A 15,070-nucleotide genomic window follows, 5' to 3' on the forward strand; every position below is an offset into this window, starting at 1 on the left:
TTCGAATCCCCATCCAAGCATCTCAACAATCATTTAACCTGTTTCCAAATACAAATAAGAGATTAACAAAGTAATAGCTGATGACTTTCTCAAAACAAAACACAGAGAAATCAAAAGTCTGAAGTGATTATATATGTATGTATACACAAAACTCAACAATTATTCGCCTCTAACAATATCGGTCAAACAGTTAAGGATTCACCTCTAACAAGAGTAAAAAGGGATCATACCGGAACACAAAATCACACCAAGAACCCTAATTTTATGTCTAACATCAAATTACCCAATTTTTGCCCAAATTAAAAGCACCCTAATCATAAAACAATATGCGATTTTCTTCTATTGTACTGAGAAACTTACCTTCGGATACCAATTGAATCAATCTCTTCCTATTTAACCGACCCCAACTTCATTTTGGATCCATCTCCAAATCGCGGATTCGATTCTGTCTATCGCGATTGGCCTCCGCCTTGTGCAATCGCCTAGCTACTCATCTCCAAATCCTTCGATTCCAAACCTCCAGATTCCAAATCCATCGATTACATATCACACGGCGTTTCCCCTTTTCGATCGCGAGAGAGAGGAAAACAAAAAAAATCGAGCTTCTCATTTTTTTCTTTGTATTATTTTTACGACCAATAACAACCCGACACGTATAGTCTCTTAAACCATAATCGGATATACTATATTAGAGACGCCCTTGAATTTTTTCTTTTATTCTTATTTATTTTTTTGAGTCAAAAGACTAAAAACCCTATATAATACTGCCAATAAAGAAGGTCTAACTACTACAAGTCTACTAGCTAGCCTAGTGTACTAGGTATATTATCACTTTAATGGGGTTTACGTAAGCCGTAAAAAGACGTAATACATAATTTTTTTAATCAAATTCAAATCTAATTTATAAATGTCATTGATTTAATATACCTTTTTAAATTATAGTTCATGATTTTCATTTTAGATGTCATAATAATTTAAATTGTAATTATTAGGTAAAAAAACTATTAATTTTGATTTTCTTTTTGTTTTGAAAAAAAATTATCTTGATTCTTGACATAAGAGTCAAATTTATCATCTAAATAGCTTTTGAAATGAAATTTCTCATGATTAGTAATAGGTGTGGCGATAAAAATTCACTATGTATATAATTAATGAAAAGTCCATTAATATTAAGGTCCTTAATATTATTATGCTATATATATTAAGTGCTACATTTAAATAGTGTTGCATGTATCCCACAGATAACATCAATCCGAATGACGATGTCCGAAATAATCTAACTGTCTAATTAAATGTCCGAAATAATTTTAACCGATCTAAGGCGTGAACAATCAAATATTGAATTTTTCTTTCGAACAAGTGCCAAGGCAGGTTCAGTGCTAAGAGAGAATTGGGGAATTGGAGAAGGGTTGAGAGGAACTAACTCATGTTCTAATTATTCTGGAAACAAAAATTACACTTGTGCGAGAAGTCTGTCAGTTGGGCTTTAGCCCAATTGGTTTATCTGGTAATCAGAAATAGAGGCGGTTTGACTATCCCTTAGCATTAGTCGGAAAACATTCCAAATTTGGAACAAACATTGTGGTGGCTTTTCGGAGAGAAGTCTACTTTGAAACACTTCGGTGCGTTTCTACCAAGACTGACCGGATCAGCCGATAGGATTTATAAAAAAAAACAAGTGCCAAGGCAGGCTTATTTGATCATTTTCTTTTGATACCAAAAAAAAAGGAAAGAGAACTGAGGTCAATGATCCCATCATCCCAATAAAAAGTGAAAGTAACAGCTATAACCTTTTGTTGTTGAATACAAAATAAACTACCTCTTTGAACACATCAACAATTGATTATATTGCTCAAATGAGCTGAAAAAAGAAGAAAAAAAAACTGAAAATGAAGAACACCAAAATTAGTAAATCTTAGATTGCTATCATGCACTAATAAGTGGGCAACTTCCAAAATTAGTTACGTTAAACGAAAATAATTTGGTTTAGTAGTTTGGTTCGATTCGGTATGTTTTTGGGTTAGAATTTTGTTTTGGACACGTCAGTGTCTTACTTCAATTTGACTTTTCATTAAAACGGCATCTTTTGTTAGCGTTTTGGTGCGTCGTCTAAAAGCAGGATTGCAGATCGTCGTCTCTGGGGGAGACAACGACGACGACGACGAAGAGAAATCACAAAGCCATGGAGTTCGAATTCCGGCGTCGGGACTACGGAGCTACGTATGAATCTCAACTCCTTCCTCGATCACAAGCTCACAAGCATCCTCTCTCCTCTACACTTGTTTCCCGTCAACAACAGGTCTGCGATACGCTTCTTTAGAGTTCATTCCCTCATTTGGTTCCCTTTTCCAATTCAGTAATCTTCTTGCAGCGACTAATTTAGGGTTTGACTTTGCGAATGTGTGAAAACCTCAATGCATTGACTGTTTGGGATGATTATTTATGTATGTACATGTTTAGTGAACAATAGAGATTGTGTACCAATCAAAGTGGTGTTTTCCATTTCGTTGATTTCTCTCTTGAATCACTTAAAGTTTGTGGTAGACAGAATGCTAGTTTACTAGGGGTTTACTGTTTACTTGTGAGTTTACTTTTTTAGTGTACTTCTGTTATTGGGTTAAGTTTGCAGTGACTGAACTCAGTAATCAGTTCTTCTACAGGTGTTGTAAGAGATTTCTTGTTATTTAGTTTATGCGGTCAAATTTGTGTTCTAGTGATGATTTTTAGAATTTATGCGTTGAACATCGAGTAAAGTTTTGAACACAAGAACAAAAAAGGCTGATATAAGTATATTTGTTTACTGTTGCTACACATTTGTGTATATATATTGTGATGAGTACAAAAGTTCATAGCTTTTGAGTTTACTTACTTGTTTCAGATTTTGATCTAGACAAGATAGAACTCATATTTCCTCGACTTTTTTTTTGTTTTTCTGTATTGGTACAAAGTAATCATTTTCTTGATAGAAACGATTTTTCTTTTGATTTCAAGTTCTTGAAGCGGATTAATGCATCATAAGACTTGACAAATTGATTTATAAAATATGTAGGCTAACACTATCAGAGGTAGCGATGTTGACTTCTTTGATCCATTGAGGGGATTGGATGTGAATGCTTCTGCGGAAGAGAAGGTTGAAGAGACTTCTAAATCCATTGAAGCTGTGACTCATGATCTAATAAAGGAGTGGAAATCACTTAAAAGAATCTTGATGCAGCGTTTTCCTGTCTCCAAAGTTATTTCATTTTCTCCAGTTACGTATATTCTTCGCATAAAGTCTTTTGGTTAAAACTGATCATACAGCTAGAAAGATCATTTGTTGTTTCCCTAATTCATATTTTCTAACTTGTTTACCCATCTTCTACAGATATCTAATATAATAATGAAAGGTTCCAAAGGTATATCTTTGTTATGCTTAGTAAATATGTAATGCTATATTGTTTCCCAAACTCGTGGATGCATATCATAACAACTCTCACCTCAATGAGTAGTTGAGGCCCCTTCTGCTCTTTCCCATTCGGAGGAAACCGGCAGCGAACAAATTTCTCTGGAAGAGACTGCCAAAATAATCAACCAACAGGAATATATAGCCAAATTGCATGAGCTAAGAGATGGAATAACTTGCGCTTGGCAGGCTGAAGATCGAGTAGCATCGTTAAAGTTATCAATAAAGGTTAACTTCCTCCCTAGTTAAATGGGTTTGCTACAAAAGATGGAGGGTTTGTTTGCAGAAAAATAAGAAAATAAATTTGTGTTCTATTCTTCTATCATTAACGTGTAATTTTTTTTTTTGCCCGTATGAATAACGAAATTTGATTCATTAGATTGAGATATCCAGTATATAGTTCTATCTTAAGCTCATGTTCAATTGAATCTGTGTGTTCAATACTTGTTCACGTTAGAAGCAGTTTCTTGGAAATATATATATGTGTGTGCGCTTTAACTGTAGGGAACTATTCCTAACTAACTGGATTATTATAATTTTATGGTTCAATAATATCTTCCATTCTGCAGGTCTCAAAACTTCTGATGGATACAACAGTTTTGCAGTTTTATCCTACAGTCTTTGTCATTGTCACTGACATGCTAGATATGCTTGGGGATATGGTGTGGGAACGGATCAAACAGAAAGCAGAACTTGATGTGGATGGAACAGTGATCTGCTCCTTACTGAGTATGTATTTCAATTCTAATTGTGTGTTTCTTTCGAGCAATAATATATAGTCTTGAGCATAGTGTTATCGAAAATGGAATTACGTGACCTGGGCATCTGTTAAGAATTACAATCAAACACATACATTTGATGCCCAACATGTACCCTTACTTCTAGTTGCAGCATATAATTTATTTTCTAACCTGTGCTAAAGACAGATGATTTCCAAGCAAGTGATATTTGCCTTGAAGCTAGAGAAACTTGTTATAACTGGTTTTGCAAAGTTGGTTCTGTTCGAGAACTTCTGCCTCGCATGTAAAGCCTCTATCAGTTATTATTTTCTTATTCTCCCTACCTTCCTCTGCCTTAGCTTTGGCCTTTCTTTGTATGCCCATAGTTATCTAGAGCTTGCGATTTTACCCTGCTGGCGTTTCCTTATTAATCAACCCATGGAAGTTCTGGATCGTTTAGTCATGATGGTGAGAGGTCTCGCAGATCCACTGGCATCTTTATATTGTCGTCTTTATATGGTGCATCGCATGCATAAGTTCGGTTTCTGCAATTCAGGTAACCTTATTCTATTCTTCTTTCAGCAAAATGATATTGCACAACTAGTTGAAAAGTCATAATGGTTTATAATTTGCAGAACAAGCTTGGCTTTCTTAGATCAAAATAAAAATAGAATTTTACCCTAGTCACACTTTCTTGCTAGTTATGGAAAATAATCTGGATATTATTATCTCATACGTTTCATTAGTGAATGTAGTTTGAAGAGAGTATGAAAATCTGTTTGACTTGAGTATAGAACAAGGGAGTTCTTGTAAATCATTCCATCACGACTGAATATATGTAGATGAAGTTTCTCCTATCCTTTTGCTATTAGCAAGATGATGCATAATGTTAGAATCCTCCAGTTTGAAAATTTTGAAGTTAGGCTTTTACATGCCAATTGCCAACGGTTAGATTTATGTGAATTGTTGTTGAACAAAAAAAAAAAAAAGATTTATGTGAAATGTTTTTTTTCCTTTCGTTGGGAAGACATTTGATAAATAAGTTTGACCATGATATAACAGGATATTTAATCAAATGTATCAAGGATATTGAAGATGTATTGGCACCTGTTTTAGTGGACAAGGAGGGGTATTCCTATATTACAGATGATAAAAAGCTGATTTTTAGTTTAATGGAACCAGCCTTTGAGTATATAATGAAATGCTTATTTCTGACTGGACGTCAGGTTAGTAACTGTTCTTGATCGGTTGGTTACTGAAAGCTTTTTTGTCGACTTTTTTTTACCCATTCCTAGTGAGCTTCAGTAAGCACTTGTGTTGTTGGTTTTGCATTACTCGTCGCTGAGGCGAAAGTATGCGTGCCAGGCTTTTAATTATCCGTCCCATGGTTTGTGATGAATTGATTGTTATCCTAAAAATTTGGTTAGTGTACAGGAGAACAATGTCTTGGGCATGCTTGAGGAGCTTGGATTTGGAAGAAAAAAACTTCAGTCGTCTTACAACTCTTCGCATGTGTCCATTTTACTTCACCATTTACTCAAGGAACTTCCATCTGAATTAGTTAGTTCACTAGCTATGGAGATCCTGGATATGATTAAATGCAGCAATGATTGTTCCTTTAGTCAGGTTTTATCCTCATCTCAGATTAAATAAAATATGTACTCTATTGACTCTAACCCTTCCTGTTATTTTGAACTGCTTTGTTGAGCAGGTTTTGAATTATAGGTTACTTGGAATAAGATTGTCTGAAGGAAAATATCAAGAAGGTTTTCTCAGTTCACTCATTACTGAAGTTATTCAGGTTTTGGTGTTTTCCTTTATTTTTCAACATAATTAGGAATTCATTCTCATGTATTTTTCATTTTTCTTTTTTGTGCCTGCGCTGTTGGTGACAAACTTACATACTGTATATCTATATATACACATCATTTACCAAAAGCTCCATTTCACTCTATCCTGATTACGGATTTGCGTAATACTCCTTTTTTTGCACATTAAATATGTAAACAAAAGATGGTGATGAGACTATTGCAACAGACTGACATTTATATGTAACTATTATAACAGGTTGCTTCTCAGTATCAGTCACTGTGTGACTACTTAAGAATTATGGATGCGTATGTGGATCTTATGTTGCAGAACAAGATGGTGAGGCTGAAGTGCTTTGTGTGTACTCATGAGAATTCTCTGATATTGTTTCTTTAGATTTTATTAATCTGTTGTAATGGTTAGGAAAATCATCTGGATGCTCTCTTGGATGATATTGTAAGTCTAGCTTGCGACGAGTTTCTTTCTGAAGAAGAACAAGCAAGTTTGCAATCCATAATTTTGAAGCTGCTCTCTCATTTCGATAACTTGCAAGAAGTACTTAATCTGGTAATACTTTCTTCTCTCTTTCCTTTATCTACTTTCAGGCTTTCAGGAAACAATACGCAGCATTCAAATAGAGGCATTGTCTATTCGTTTGGCTAATATCATTAACTAGTTAAACAACTTCTTTGGTTGCCTTCTAGAATCATTTCATCGAGATTCTGGATCTTATGTCTGGGACTTCAAAGAGCAGTGTAAACATGCATCTTCTTACCATCGGTATTAGGTAAGGCTTGCTAGTTTTTCCATCATTCTTAATGTGAATTGCAAATCTCACACATACTGGATGGGGGCACATAGACCATTGTAAAGTTGAGAAACAAGCTCCCTTCAAGTTATTGGGGATCCTATTTGTAGGGATTTGTATATAGTTATGATCCTTATGTTGATGTATTGAATTTTCTTGTTCTTTCTTGGTTAAAGTATACATGTTTCTTTTTCCCTTGGAGCAGGAGTGGCTGCATTTGTGATTCAACAATAGTGCAATTGCTCTTTGAAGTTTCTCAGGCTCTTTATGATGCTACAGATTTCGTTAACATAAAGGATGATGACAATAGACAGACATCACATTTAATTTCTCGTTTTGTTGAAATGGTACCTTAAGTTTCACTTACATTATTTACGAAGCCAATGAGTACTTGTTCTTTTTGTCAAGTTAGTTGATTTTTACTTCACTTTTGATGCTTAGGTTGACTACAGGGCAGAAATGGAACGCCATTTGATGTTTTTGGCAGAGTGTCGTGAGGCCTTTAATGGGATACATGAACTTAAGGTCAGCAAAAAGTTAATTGTTCTTTGGTATCAGTTTTAACTTATAATACTGTTATACCTGAGGAAAACCCTGTATAGTTCCTGTACCAGAAGAAATGATTCATTTGTTTGGATCGACGAGCTTTTTCAGCCCCAAAACTCAGAATCAATGGGAATGTCTGTCCATAAACATCCCTTTCTATTTCTATATATGGAAAGTTGCAAAATCATCTTCTGCATTCTTTTACCTCTTAAAAATAGTTTGATTATGAGGTAATCATGTAATTATGTGCATAGCTATTATGTAGTCCTTTCTTGCTTGGTCAAGACAGATACGTGTCCTTGAATTTGAGGGCCAAGCAGCAATGTACATGCCATCTGGTGCATGATCCAAGTTATACATAATAACTGCATTTAATTTATCTGGTGGGCAAGTGCACAAGTCTGTGCACAAGAATTTGCAACATAATATGAATTAGGTGAAACTCTATAGATTACTGCAAAAGTTTAGCTACATTTGTACGGTACATATATGAGAAAAGAAGCACATATGCAGTGTTTTTCGTTTATTTGCATTAGAGCATGACACAAAGAAAAATTATCAAATTTTTTGATTGGCTTGATGTTGTGATCATTTTTCCTGCTTATGGTCATTGGCTGCAGGAGACACTTGTCCGTTCAAGCAACACCTTGGCAGTAAAAGCTTTAAAAGCAGGAAAGAAGCATATCAACTTTGTAAAATCTTGCCTAGCATTTAGCGAAGTGACCATCCCATCTGTTTCAACTCCCACAAAACACTTAAATCTTTATCTTGAAACTGCTGAGGTGATGTTTTTGTCTTTTTCAGTCCTTTAAACTCAAACTTCAGAGTAATATACGTACTGATTTTTTTTTTACAGGTTGCACTTCTAGGTGGTTTAATTTCTCATTCAGATGGACTGGTCACTTCAGCTGTTGAGTATTTAGAGAATGTACCGGTGTCAGATGGTGAGTTTATTTGTCTAGAAATGTTCAATTTAACTACTGGATACTAGATTATCAAGTGAGAAGCAATAAAACTAGTCTGACGTATGTTGCCACCATAAAACCAATTATTGTAAAGAGAACACTTGCTTTAAATTTTATAATGATGATTCTAAGGTCAGCGATACGCATGCACTGGTTAACTTATATGAATTTTTTTCAAGTATAGATGATTATCTTTGTTCTTCGTCACTCTAGCTTTGTAGGCTTCATTTGTTTTTCATTTTCGGTTGTTCATTAGGGCCTTTTATTTTTTCTCTAGATAGTATGTGCCTTACTGTTCATTATGTCTACATCAGATATGTTGATGCCATTAACTTGATGGTATAATATCGTGTACATTTTTTTTCTCTATCAGGTTTAAAATCAATTGATGTAGACAGTATGGCCTCGGTTGTATGCAAATTGTGCAGCCTATTGGTCATGGTCCCAGGTAAATTGTGGAATCTGTTGGATAGTTCTTACTCAAAATATAGTTCTGATTCTCTATCACCAAATTGTTTTTTTCCCCATATTTATTCAGAGCTTCATAGATGAGTTTATTTTTTCATATATTCCATTGGAAAGGTAATCCCGAGAAAGGCGTGATGGAGTTCCTTAAAAGCATCTTTTATGCTACTTGCTCTAGTTCATGGTATGCCTATATGAAAGATCTAGTACATACCTCCAAGCACATATTGAATATGAGTAATGAACATACATTTGCTTGTTCGTCTGCTGTTTTAATGCCTTTTTATAATCTCTTACATTTTACGATCCCTTATGCCTGTTTGGTTTTCTGACATTGTAATGTTGTAGGGCAATGCCGAGATTGAAGGTGAAGATATTCTGTGCCATTATTTCTGTGTCCTCAACACTTTCTCAGGATGTTCTACCGTACCATTCTGCCAATCCAGAGGTATTTATTTGCCTCTCATCATCTTATTACATGCAAAACGTTTGTTGAGTTGCCGAAATTCCTTAGTCTAGGCAGTCTATTTTCTGATTAGAAAACCTAAAGTTTAGGTTTTACTTATTTTTATGCAGATAATTGGAAACGATTTGCTGTTCTTTGATGATTCATCATACAAGCAGGAACTTGTCTCGTTCACTCAGCTAGTACTAGGTGAACTATTAAATGCTATCGAGAAAGAGTCTTCACAGGTAAAAAAACTAATACCACTACTACTGAAACATTTTGATTTTGTTCTCTAACTAACTCGAGGTTATATATTACTGCAGAATACTCGCGGGAATATGGCGCTCGAAGCTTGCAATTGCATATCATCAGCACTAGTTGTACTATATTTTCCTGAGTTTTGCATTTTTCTCATTCCTGCATGATTGAACATTATTATTTATAGCTGGATTGGTGACATGTTTGATGAATGTGCAGGTGAATGAGAAAGTCTCACAAGTTTGCCTGAGACTACTTGAAACAGCAAAAGGTTGTTTGGGTGCCAACGATAGGTACATCGAATCGACTAAGAAAGCGCTTCAATTATGACACCGAATGAAATGTTAGATAAATTGTATGATCCCAACTGTGAGATTGTTGGACTTGGATCCAGTCAGTGAGTACTCTTTTCTACTTTACTAGGTATCATCTATATATTTGTGATTTTGTGTCATAATAACAAGAACCAGGAAATGGGAAAATAACTTGATATAGTTTTGAGTATTGATTGTATAAATTTTAGATTCTCTATTTAAAATAATGTTCTCGTTATTGGTACTTTCTTTGTTAAGTGTATTTGATTAAAGGCAACACCCAAATAAATTTGATAACACTTACCCCAATAAACGCTTCAATCGGAAGCACAATACTTTAGAAATAATTTTGTAACTCACATTGCATAGAATAATAGGCCTAAACTCCGCCATCCGCTGCGGAGAATCAACTTTAGGAATGAGGCAAATATTAGTCTCATTTAAAAGTGGATCAAAACTGCCAGTTCTAAAAAACTCTTTAACCAAAAACACTAAATCCTCTTTGAGAGAGGACCAGAACCTTTGAATAGACATCAACAGAATAGACATCATGGTTCTCAGCTGGGTAACTATGGTGGGAAGCGTGGTCCTCAGTTTGCTACTGGTAAGCAATCGAGTCAGGCTCTTTCTTTTCAACTCAACAGGAAGGGCATTGGGTCGGCTTGGCCTAAGCCTTTATACAAAGCTAAGCAAGACTATAAGGATAAGTTGGTTCAGGAGGTGGTTGGTTATGGTCTTGCGGTTTCAGATTTTGGTGAGTCGCAGCGGGATATAGGGATGGAGGTCTCTCCTCCACATAAGACTGATAAGGCTCTTGTAGTTTCGGATTTTGACGAAGCTATTGATGATCTTTTGGAGGATGGGGAATGCCCAGAGGGTAATTTACAAGAGGTTAGTGATGCTACGGTTGGGCACACTACTGATTCCTTGGTGGGTTTGGAGTTGGGCAGTATTGCCTCCGCGGAGGAGGACTTAAAAGGTATTTCTTCATCATCCTTATTGATTGATTTGGATGTGAATATAGTGAGTTTTGCGCTGCAAGAGGTTAATTTAGGTCGTAAGGTGAATAAGGTGTTAAGGAGGTCTACTTATCAGTATAGGAAACTCGTTAAAAACCCTGGTTCGGTTTTAGCATCTCCCGGTAAACGTTTGCTAGCTAAATCTTTATCTAAATCTGTAGGTGATGGAAGCAATCAGAAAGGGATGGGGAAACAAGGGAATAAGGCCATGGATGGCAAATCTGCTGGCGTTGGAATAAGACCAGTTAAGAAGGGGATGGTGGCTCTCCCGGAACCATCGGCTCATACGTGAAGATTATAAGCTGGAACTGTTAGGGCATTGGGCTGATCTGACAGAGAATTATTTGGGTGATTTGTGGAGGAAACATCGGCCAGATATTTTATTTTTATCATAGACAAAGAAATGTTTTTCTTATTTGCAAAAATTTCAAAATAAGTTTGGTTATAATAAATTGTTTACTTTTGAACCCCGCGGGACTAGCGATGGTTTGGCTTTATTTTATAAGGATGAAATAAATCTTACTATCCTTTTTGATAATGATCGAATTATTGATACACATGCCTACTTTGGGCAACAATTGGTATTCATGTCTTTTGTTTATGGGGATCCGATCCCCCAACATCGCGGAAAAGTTTGGGATAAATTAATGGATATTGGATCATTTCGCATCGATCCATGGTTTATAATTAGAGATTTTAATGAATTAGTTGGTAATCATGAAAAGCAGGGTGGTGCCTTGCGTTCAGCTGCCTACTTTAACCCTTTTACTTCAATTCTTAAACATTGTGGGATGCTTGAATTTCCTTGTTACGGGGAACAATTATCTTGGAGAGGGAATCGTTGTAATAATCATGTGGTTCGGTGTCGCCTTGATCGAGCTTTAGGGAATGAGGATTGACATGGTTATTTTCCAAATTCGAGAGTAGATTATCTGGAGATGATTGGTTCGGATCATTGTCCAATTTTAGCTACTTGTTTCACTACGGTCCGAAGACGGCAGAGGCAATTCCGGTTTGATAAGTGATGGTTGGGTAAAGAGGGACTAGTGGATGCGCAGTCAGGGTGGAATCGGACAAAGAATTTTCGGATTCCGGGTTTCGTCGATAAAATAAGGAATTGTAGGAATTCGATTTCCTGGTGGAGGAAAAATAATGTATGTATCGGCCCATTGATTATTTCCTCTTTGAAGACTGCACTGCAGGATACAAAGATGGATGATTCGATTTCGCAAGAGGAAATTCGGGGTATTGAGAGGAAATTGAAGGAGGCTTATCGTGATGAGGAGATTTATTGGCAACAAAAGAGCAGAAAATTCTGGTTAAGGGTTGGTGATAAAAATACTACCTATTTTCATGCATCTACTAAACAAAGGCGGGTGAGTAATAGGATTGTTGGTTTATTTGATGTCAATAACATATGGGATGAATCACCTTTGGGTATGGAGCATATTGCCACAACATACTTTGGTGATCTTTTTAAGAAATCAGATGGTCGGGATATTCCAAAGATGCTTCAAGCAATTGACCCAATTATTACGGATAGTATGAATAGAGCTCTAACTCGGGACATCTCGGAAGGGAAAGTCCGAAAAGCTTTGTTTGCCATGCATCCGGAGAAAACCCCAGGTCCTGATGGGATGACGGCTCTGTTTTATACAAAATAATATTATGTTAGTATCAACATCCAATAATAAATGATATATACAATTAGATCAACAATCGATAATCAACATCAAAATCTTTTAAGAATGTTTTCATAGAATATGAATAAGAAATAAACTTTCTTAAATAGAAAAGATTATGAGTTAGTCATCAATGTAGTTTATTCTTCCTCCAAATTTTTAAGGTGATCTTAACTACAACATGATATATATCAAAGTATTTATTAGTCAAAGAAACATTATCATGTTTTAAATCACTTAGTAGTTATGTTTTATATCACTTAGTAAACTAAGTTTAATGTTTATATTGATTTATACTTGAAATTTTGAATAATTATAGCTTAAAATTTTATATTGGTAAAAAATATTTTTAATTAAAATTCTACATGTGCGTGGGTACAAATTGTAGTAGTATATATATATTTAACGATAAAACATCTTGTGTAATATCTTCTTTGGTAGTATAATAATAATCTAAACGTAAGAAAGCTTCCGCCGGTTGGTATTACTATATGCATAATCTTATGTTATGCTTCTTGTTTCTTTTGTTTGATTCGGTTGTATTCTTAGTATGCATGCACATAATGATGTATTGGTGGTTATTGTGGTTCGATCTTAATAATATAAAAATTTAATATGTTCAATTAGAAAACATGTCCTTAATGATTTTCAAAATAATCTCGTTTTTTTTTTTTTGTCAATCCATAATAATCTCGTTTATTCATCTCAACTGTTTGATCTTTGATTTCCGTTAATCTCATTGATATCCCAATAATATGTTGTATTATATGTGACAATAATTTTCAATTAATTACATATGGTACACCTAAATGAAGGTTTTAAAATTATTGTTTGATATATGATAGTTTTGGTTAGATCAAATTCTAAAAATACTATTTAAGGCATCTTGCATAGGATGATCATATAGTACATTTATCATAAGCTGAAAAAGAAGAAGGTAAGATTCTAGGAAAACTAGAATTTCTCATTTTAGAGACACGGTGACGTGGCTACACAAGATTGGCTTAAGGTCTATCTTCAGAAAATTTTGTCAGGAACAATCAATCCCTTATTAGATAACTCAACGAAACAAACACTTTTTTTCTTTTCTCTTTTTTTGGGGTCGACAAAATCTTTGAAACTGAGAGAATGTGGTGTGCATGTTATCATCAGCCATTACCAGCCAGCTCCGTCGTCTTGAATCGGCAAGAAGAGAGTCTCAGAAGAAAACAAGTGTTCTCCGTTTTCTTATCCTCATCTCCTATAAGCTTAAGTAACCATCAATGGCAAATCAGTAATTATCCCCAGACTGGGATTAGTAGACTAAAGAGACCAAACGCGAGTGTTGTGCCTCCTTCTGATTCTGGTGATATCAGTACCTTCCTCCTAGTAAGGTCTGTCTCCTCTACTTGTCTTCGTTTCTTTATTTATTTCTTACAACTTAACAAAGATAACTCCAAAATGTATGGTTTATGTGTTGAACTTAATTATTGCAGTGGAGCAATGATCTCTATGTATTTGGTAACAAATTTTCTGGTTCCATCGTTACTCTTCAAGTCGCTCCAAGGTGAAGAAGAGGAGGAAGACTCCGATTAAACGTAACTATATATTTGAGTACTTGTGATTTTATGTTTTACTCCCTTTTTATTTGTCCATTGAAGTTTATATCTCTTTAAGTGCATCGATCATTATATGCTAAGTTATTGATATAAGCTCCTATATCAGATTTCGTATCATCCAATTATTTATACGTAACTTTCAAATCATTACAATGATTTCTAAGCTTCATCTCTTTTTATAGAAGGACGAATATATGTTTTGTATTGAGGTATATATTCACAACTTTTTTTGTTTTGTGGAAGATCGAATTGCCAATAGAAAAAGAAGAGTATTATTATTACTTGTCAAACAAAGCTAAAATATAAAGTGCCAATAATATGAAAAGAGAAACATAAATATTGAAAAGAATATGATACTAATAATAACTTTGAAGCCTACTACTACTTAGTACATAGTAGCAAATTCATCCTTGTTAAGATTTAATTAGGCTTCTTAATAAGAACACGTACACCACCCTTGCAAGAACCTTTCTTTGAAGATGGCTTGAAACAACTAAAAATCTTCGAGAAAAAACCCATCTTTCTTGAAATCTTCTGAAAAAACAATATTGGGGGCAAATAGACTTTTTTGAAGGATCTCTACGTGCTATGTACCTCTATTAGCATACCCACACACACTTATATATATAACAACACTGTCATAAATTACTTGGTAATAAAGTTTAACCTAGGAAGAAGGATCCGATCAATTTGTTCACTTAGGAAGTTTATCATTTTTTCTAAATGTACAACATTTATTTTTGTCTTAGATGAAGAAACTTTAGGTTAATCATATATTTACGTAAATTAATATATTGACATTTTTCCACATCCTGTCTACTTCTTCTGTAATCAAATCTTTATGATTTCCATAATTTTGATTAATCATCTCAGACCCTTGGATCTTGTCGATCTCATCGATCTACTCAACTTTATCACTAGATTTTGACTCGTGCATACGCACGGAATAATTTTTTGTGAAATTTAATATAATATAATTTTAATAATTTTTACAATA

The 15,070-nt window shown here is 34.7% G+C and overlaps 2 protein-coding genes across 8 annotated transcripts; both read left to right on the top strand.

The window, feature by feature from the left end:
- Positions 1-2,062: 2,062 nt before the first annotated feature.
- On the top strand, positions 2,063-10,012 carry LOC104777998 (uncharacterized). 7 transcript variants are annotated; one of them, XR_015594519.1, is made up of 23 exons: positions 2,063-2,299; positions 3,050-3,250; positions 3,365-3,395; positions 3,489-3,670; positions 4,012-4,171; positions 4,369-4,465; positions 4,548-4,717; positions 5,224-5,387; positions 5,596-5,787; positions 5,873-6,133; positions 6,229-6,309; positions 6,394-6,537; positions 6,675-6,757; positions 6,984-7,125; positions 7,220-7,303; positions 7,945-8,106; positions 8,181-8,268; positions 8,663-8,737; positions 8,872-8,938; positions 9,103-9,202; positions 9,331-9,447; positions 9,526-9,582; positions 9,680-10,012. XR_015594519.1 is itself a non-coding variant. In XM_010502347.3 (23 exons), exons 1-23 carry the CDS (start codon positions 2,183-2,185, stop codon positions 9,788-9,790), a joined length of 2,715 nt encoding a protein of 904 aa, XP_010500649.2. In that variant the 5' UTR covers positions 2,063-2,182; the 3' UTR covers positions 9,791-10,012. The 7 variants fall into 7 exon arrangements, 3 of the variants coding, with proteins under 3 accessions (XP_010500649.2, XP_010500650.2, XP_087363067.1); XR_015594520.1 differs by having other exon boundaries at positions 9,526-9,579; XR_015594517.1 differs by having other exon boundaries at positions 5,873-5,962; positions 8,872-8,991.
- A 3,516-nt stretch (positions 10,013-13,528) lies between these two features.
- LOC104777999 (uncharacterized) lies at positions 13,529-14,220 on the top strand. Its single transcript, XM_010502352.2, has 2 exons — positions 13,529-13,848; positions 13,951-14,220. Exons 1-2 carry the CDS (start codon positions 13,604-13,606, stop codon positions 14,048-14,050), a joined length of 345 nt encoding a protein of 114 aa, XP_010500654.2. The 5' UTR covers positions 13,529-13,603; the 3' UTR covers positions 14,051-14,220.
- Positions 14,221-15,070: the final 850 nt, after the last annotated feature.

The sequence above is a fragment of the Camelina sativa genome, chromosome 3, assembly GCF_030686135.1.
Source record: "Camelina sativa cultivar CO46 ecotype springtype chromosome 3, ASM3068613v1".
NCBI lineage: Eukaryota > Viridiplantae > Streptophyta > Magnoliopsida > Brassicales > Brassicaceae > Camelina > Camelina sativa.

Excerpts from the sequence above, each read along its gene's own strand:
- LOC104777998 (XM_010502347.3), top strand. The coding sequence starts at position 2,183 with ATGGAGTTCGAATTCCGGCGTCGGGACTACGGAGCTACGTATGAATCT. Across the intron at positions 6,758-6,983 it reads CTTCTTACCATCGGTATTAG|GAGTGGCTGCATTTGTGATT; the intron begins GTAAGGCTTGCT and ends CCCTTGGAGCAG. Across the intron at positions 8,738-8,871 it reads CCTATTGGTCATGGTCCCAG|GTAATCCCGAGAAAGGCGTG; the intron begins GTAAATTGTGGA and ends TCCATTGGAAAG.
- LOC104777999 (XM_010502352.2), top strand. The coding sequence starts at position 13,604 with ATGTGGTGTGCATGTTATCATCAGCCATTACCAGCCAGCTCCGTCGTC. Across the intron at positions 13,849-13,950 it reads AGTACCTTCCTCCTAGTAAG|TGGAGCAATGATCTCTATGT; the intron begins GTCTGTCTCCTC and ends TAATTATTGCAG.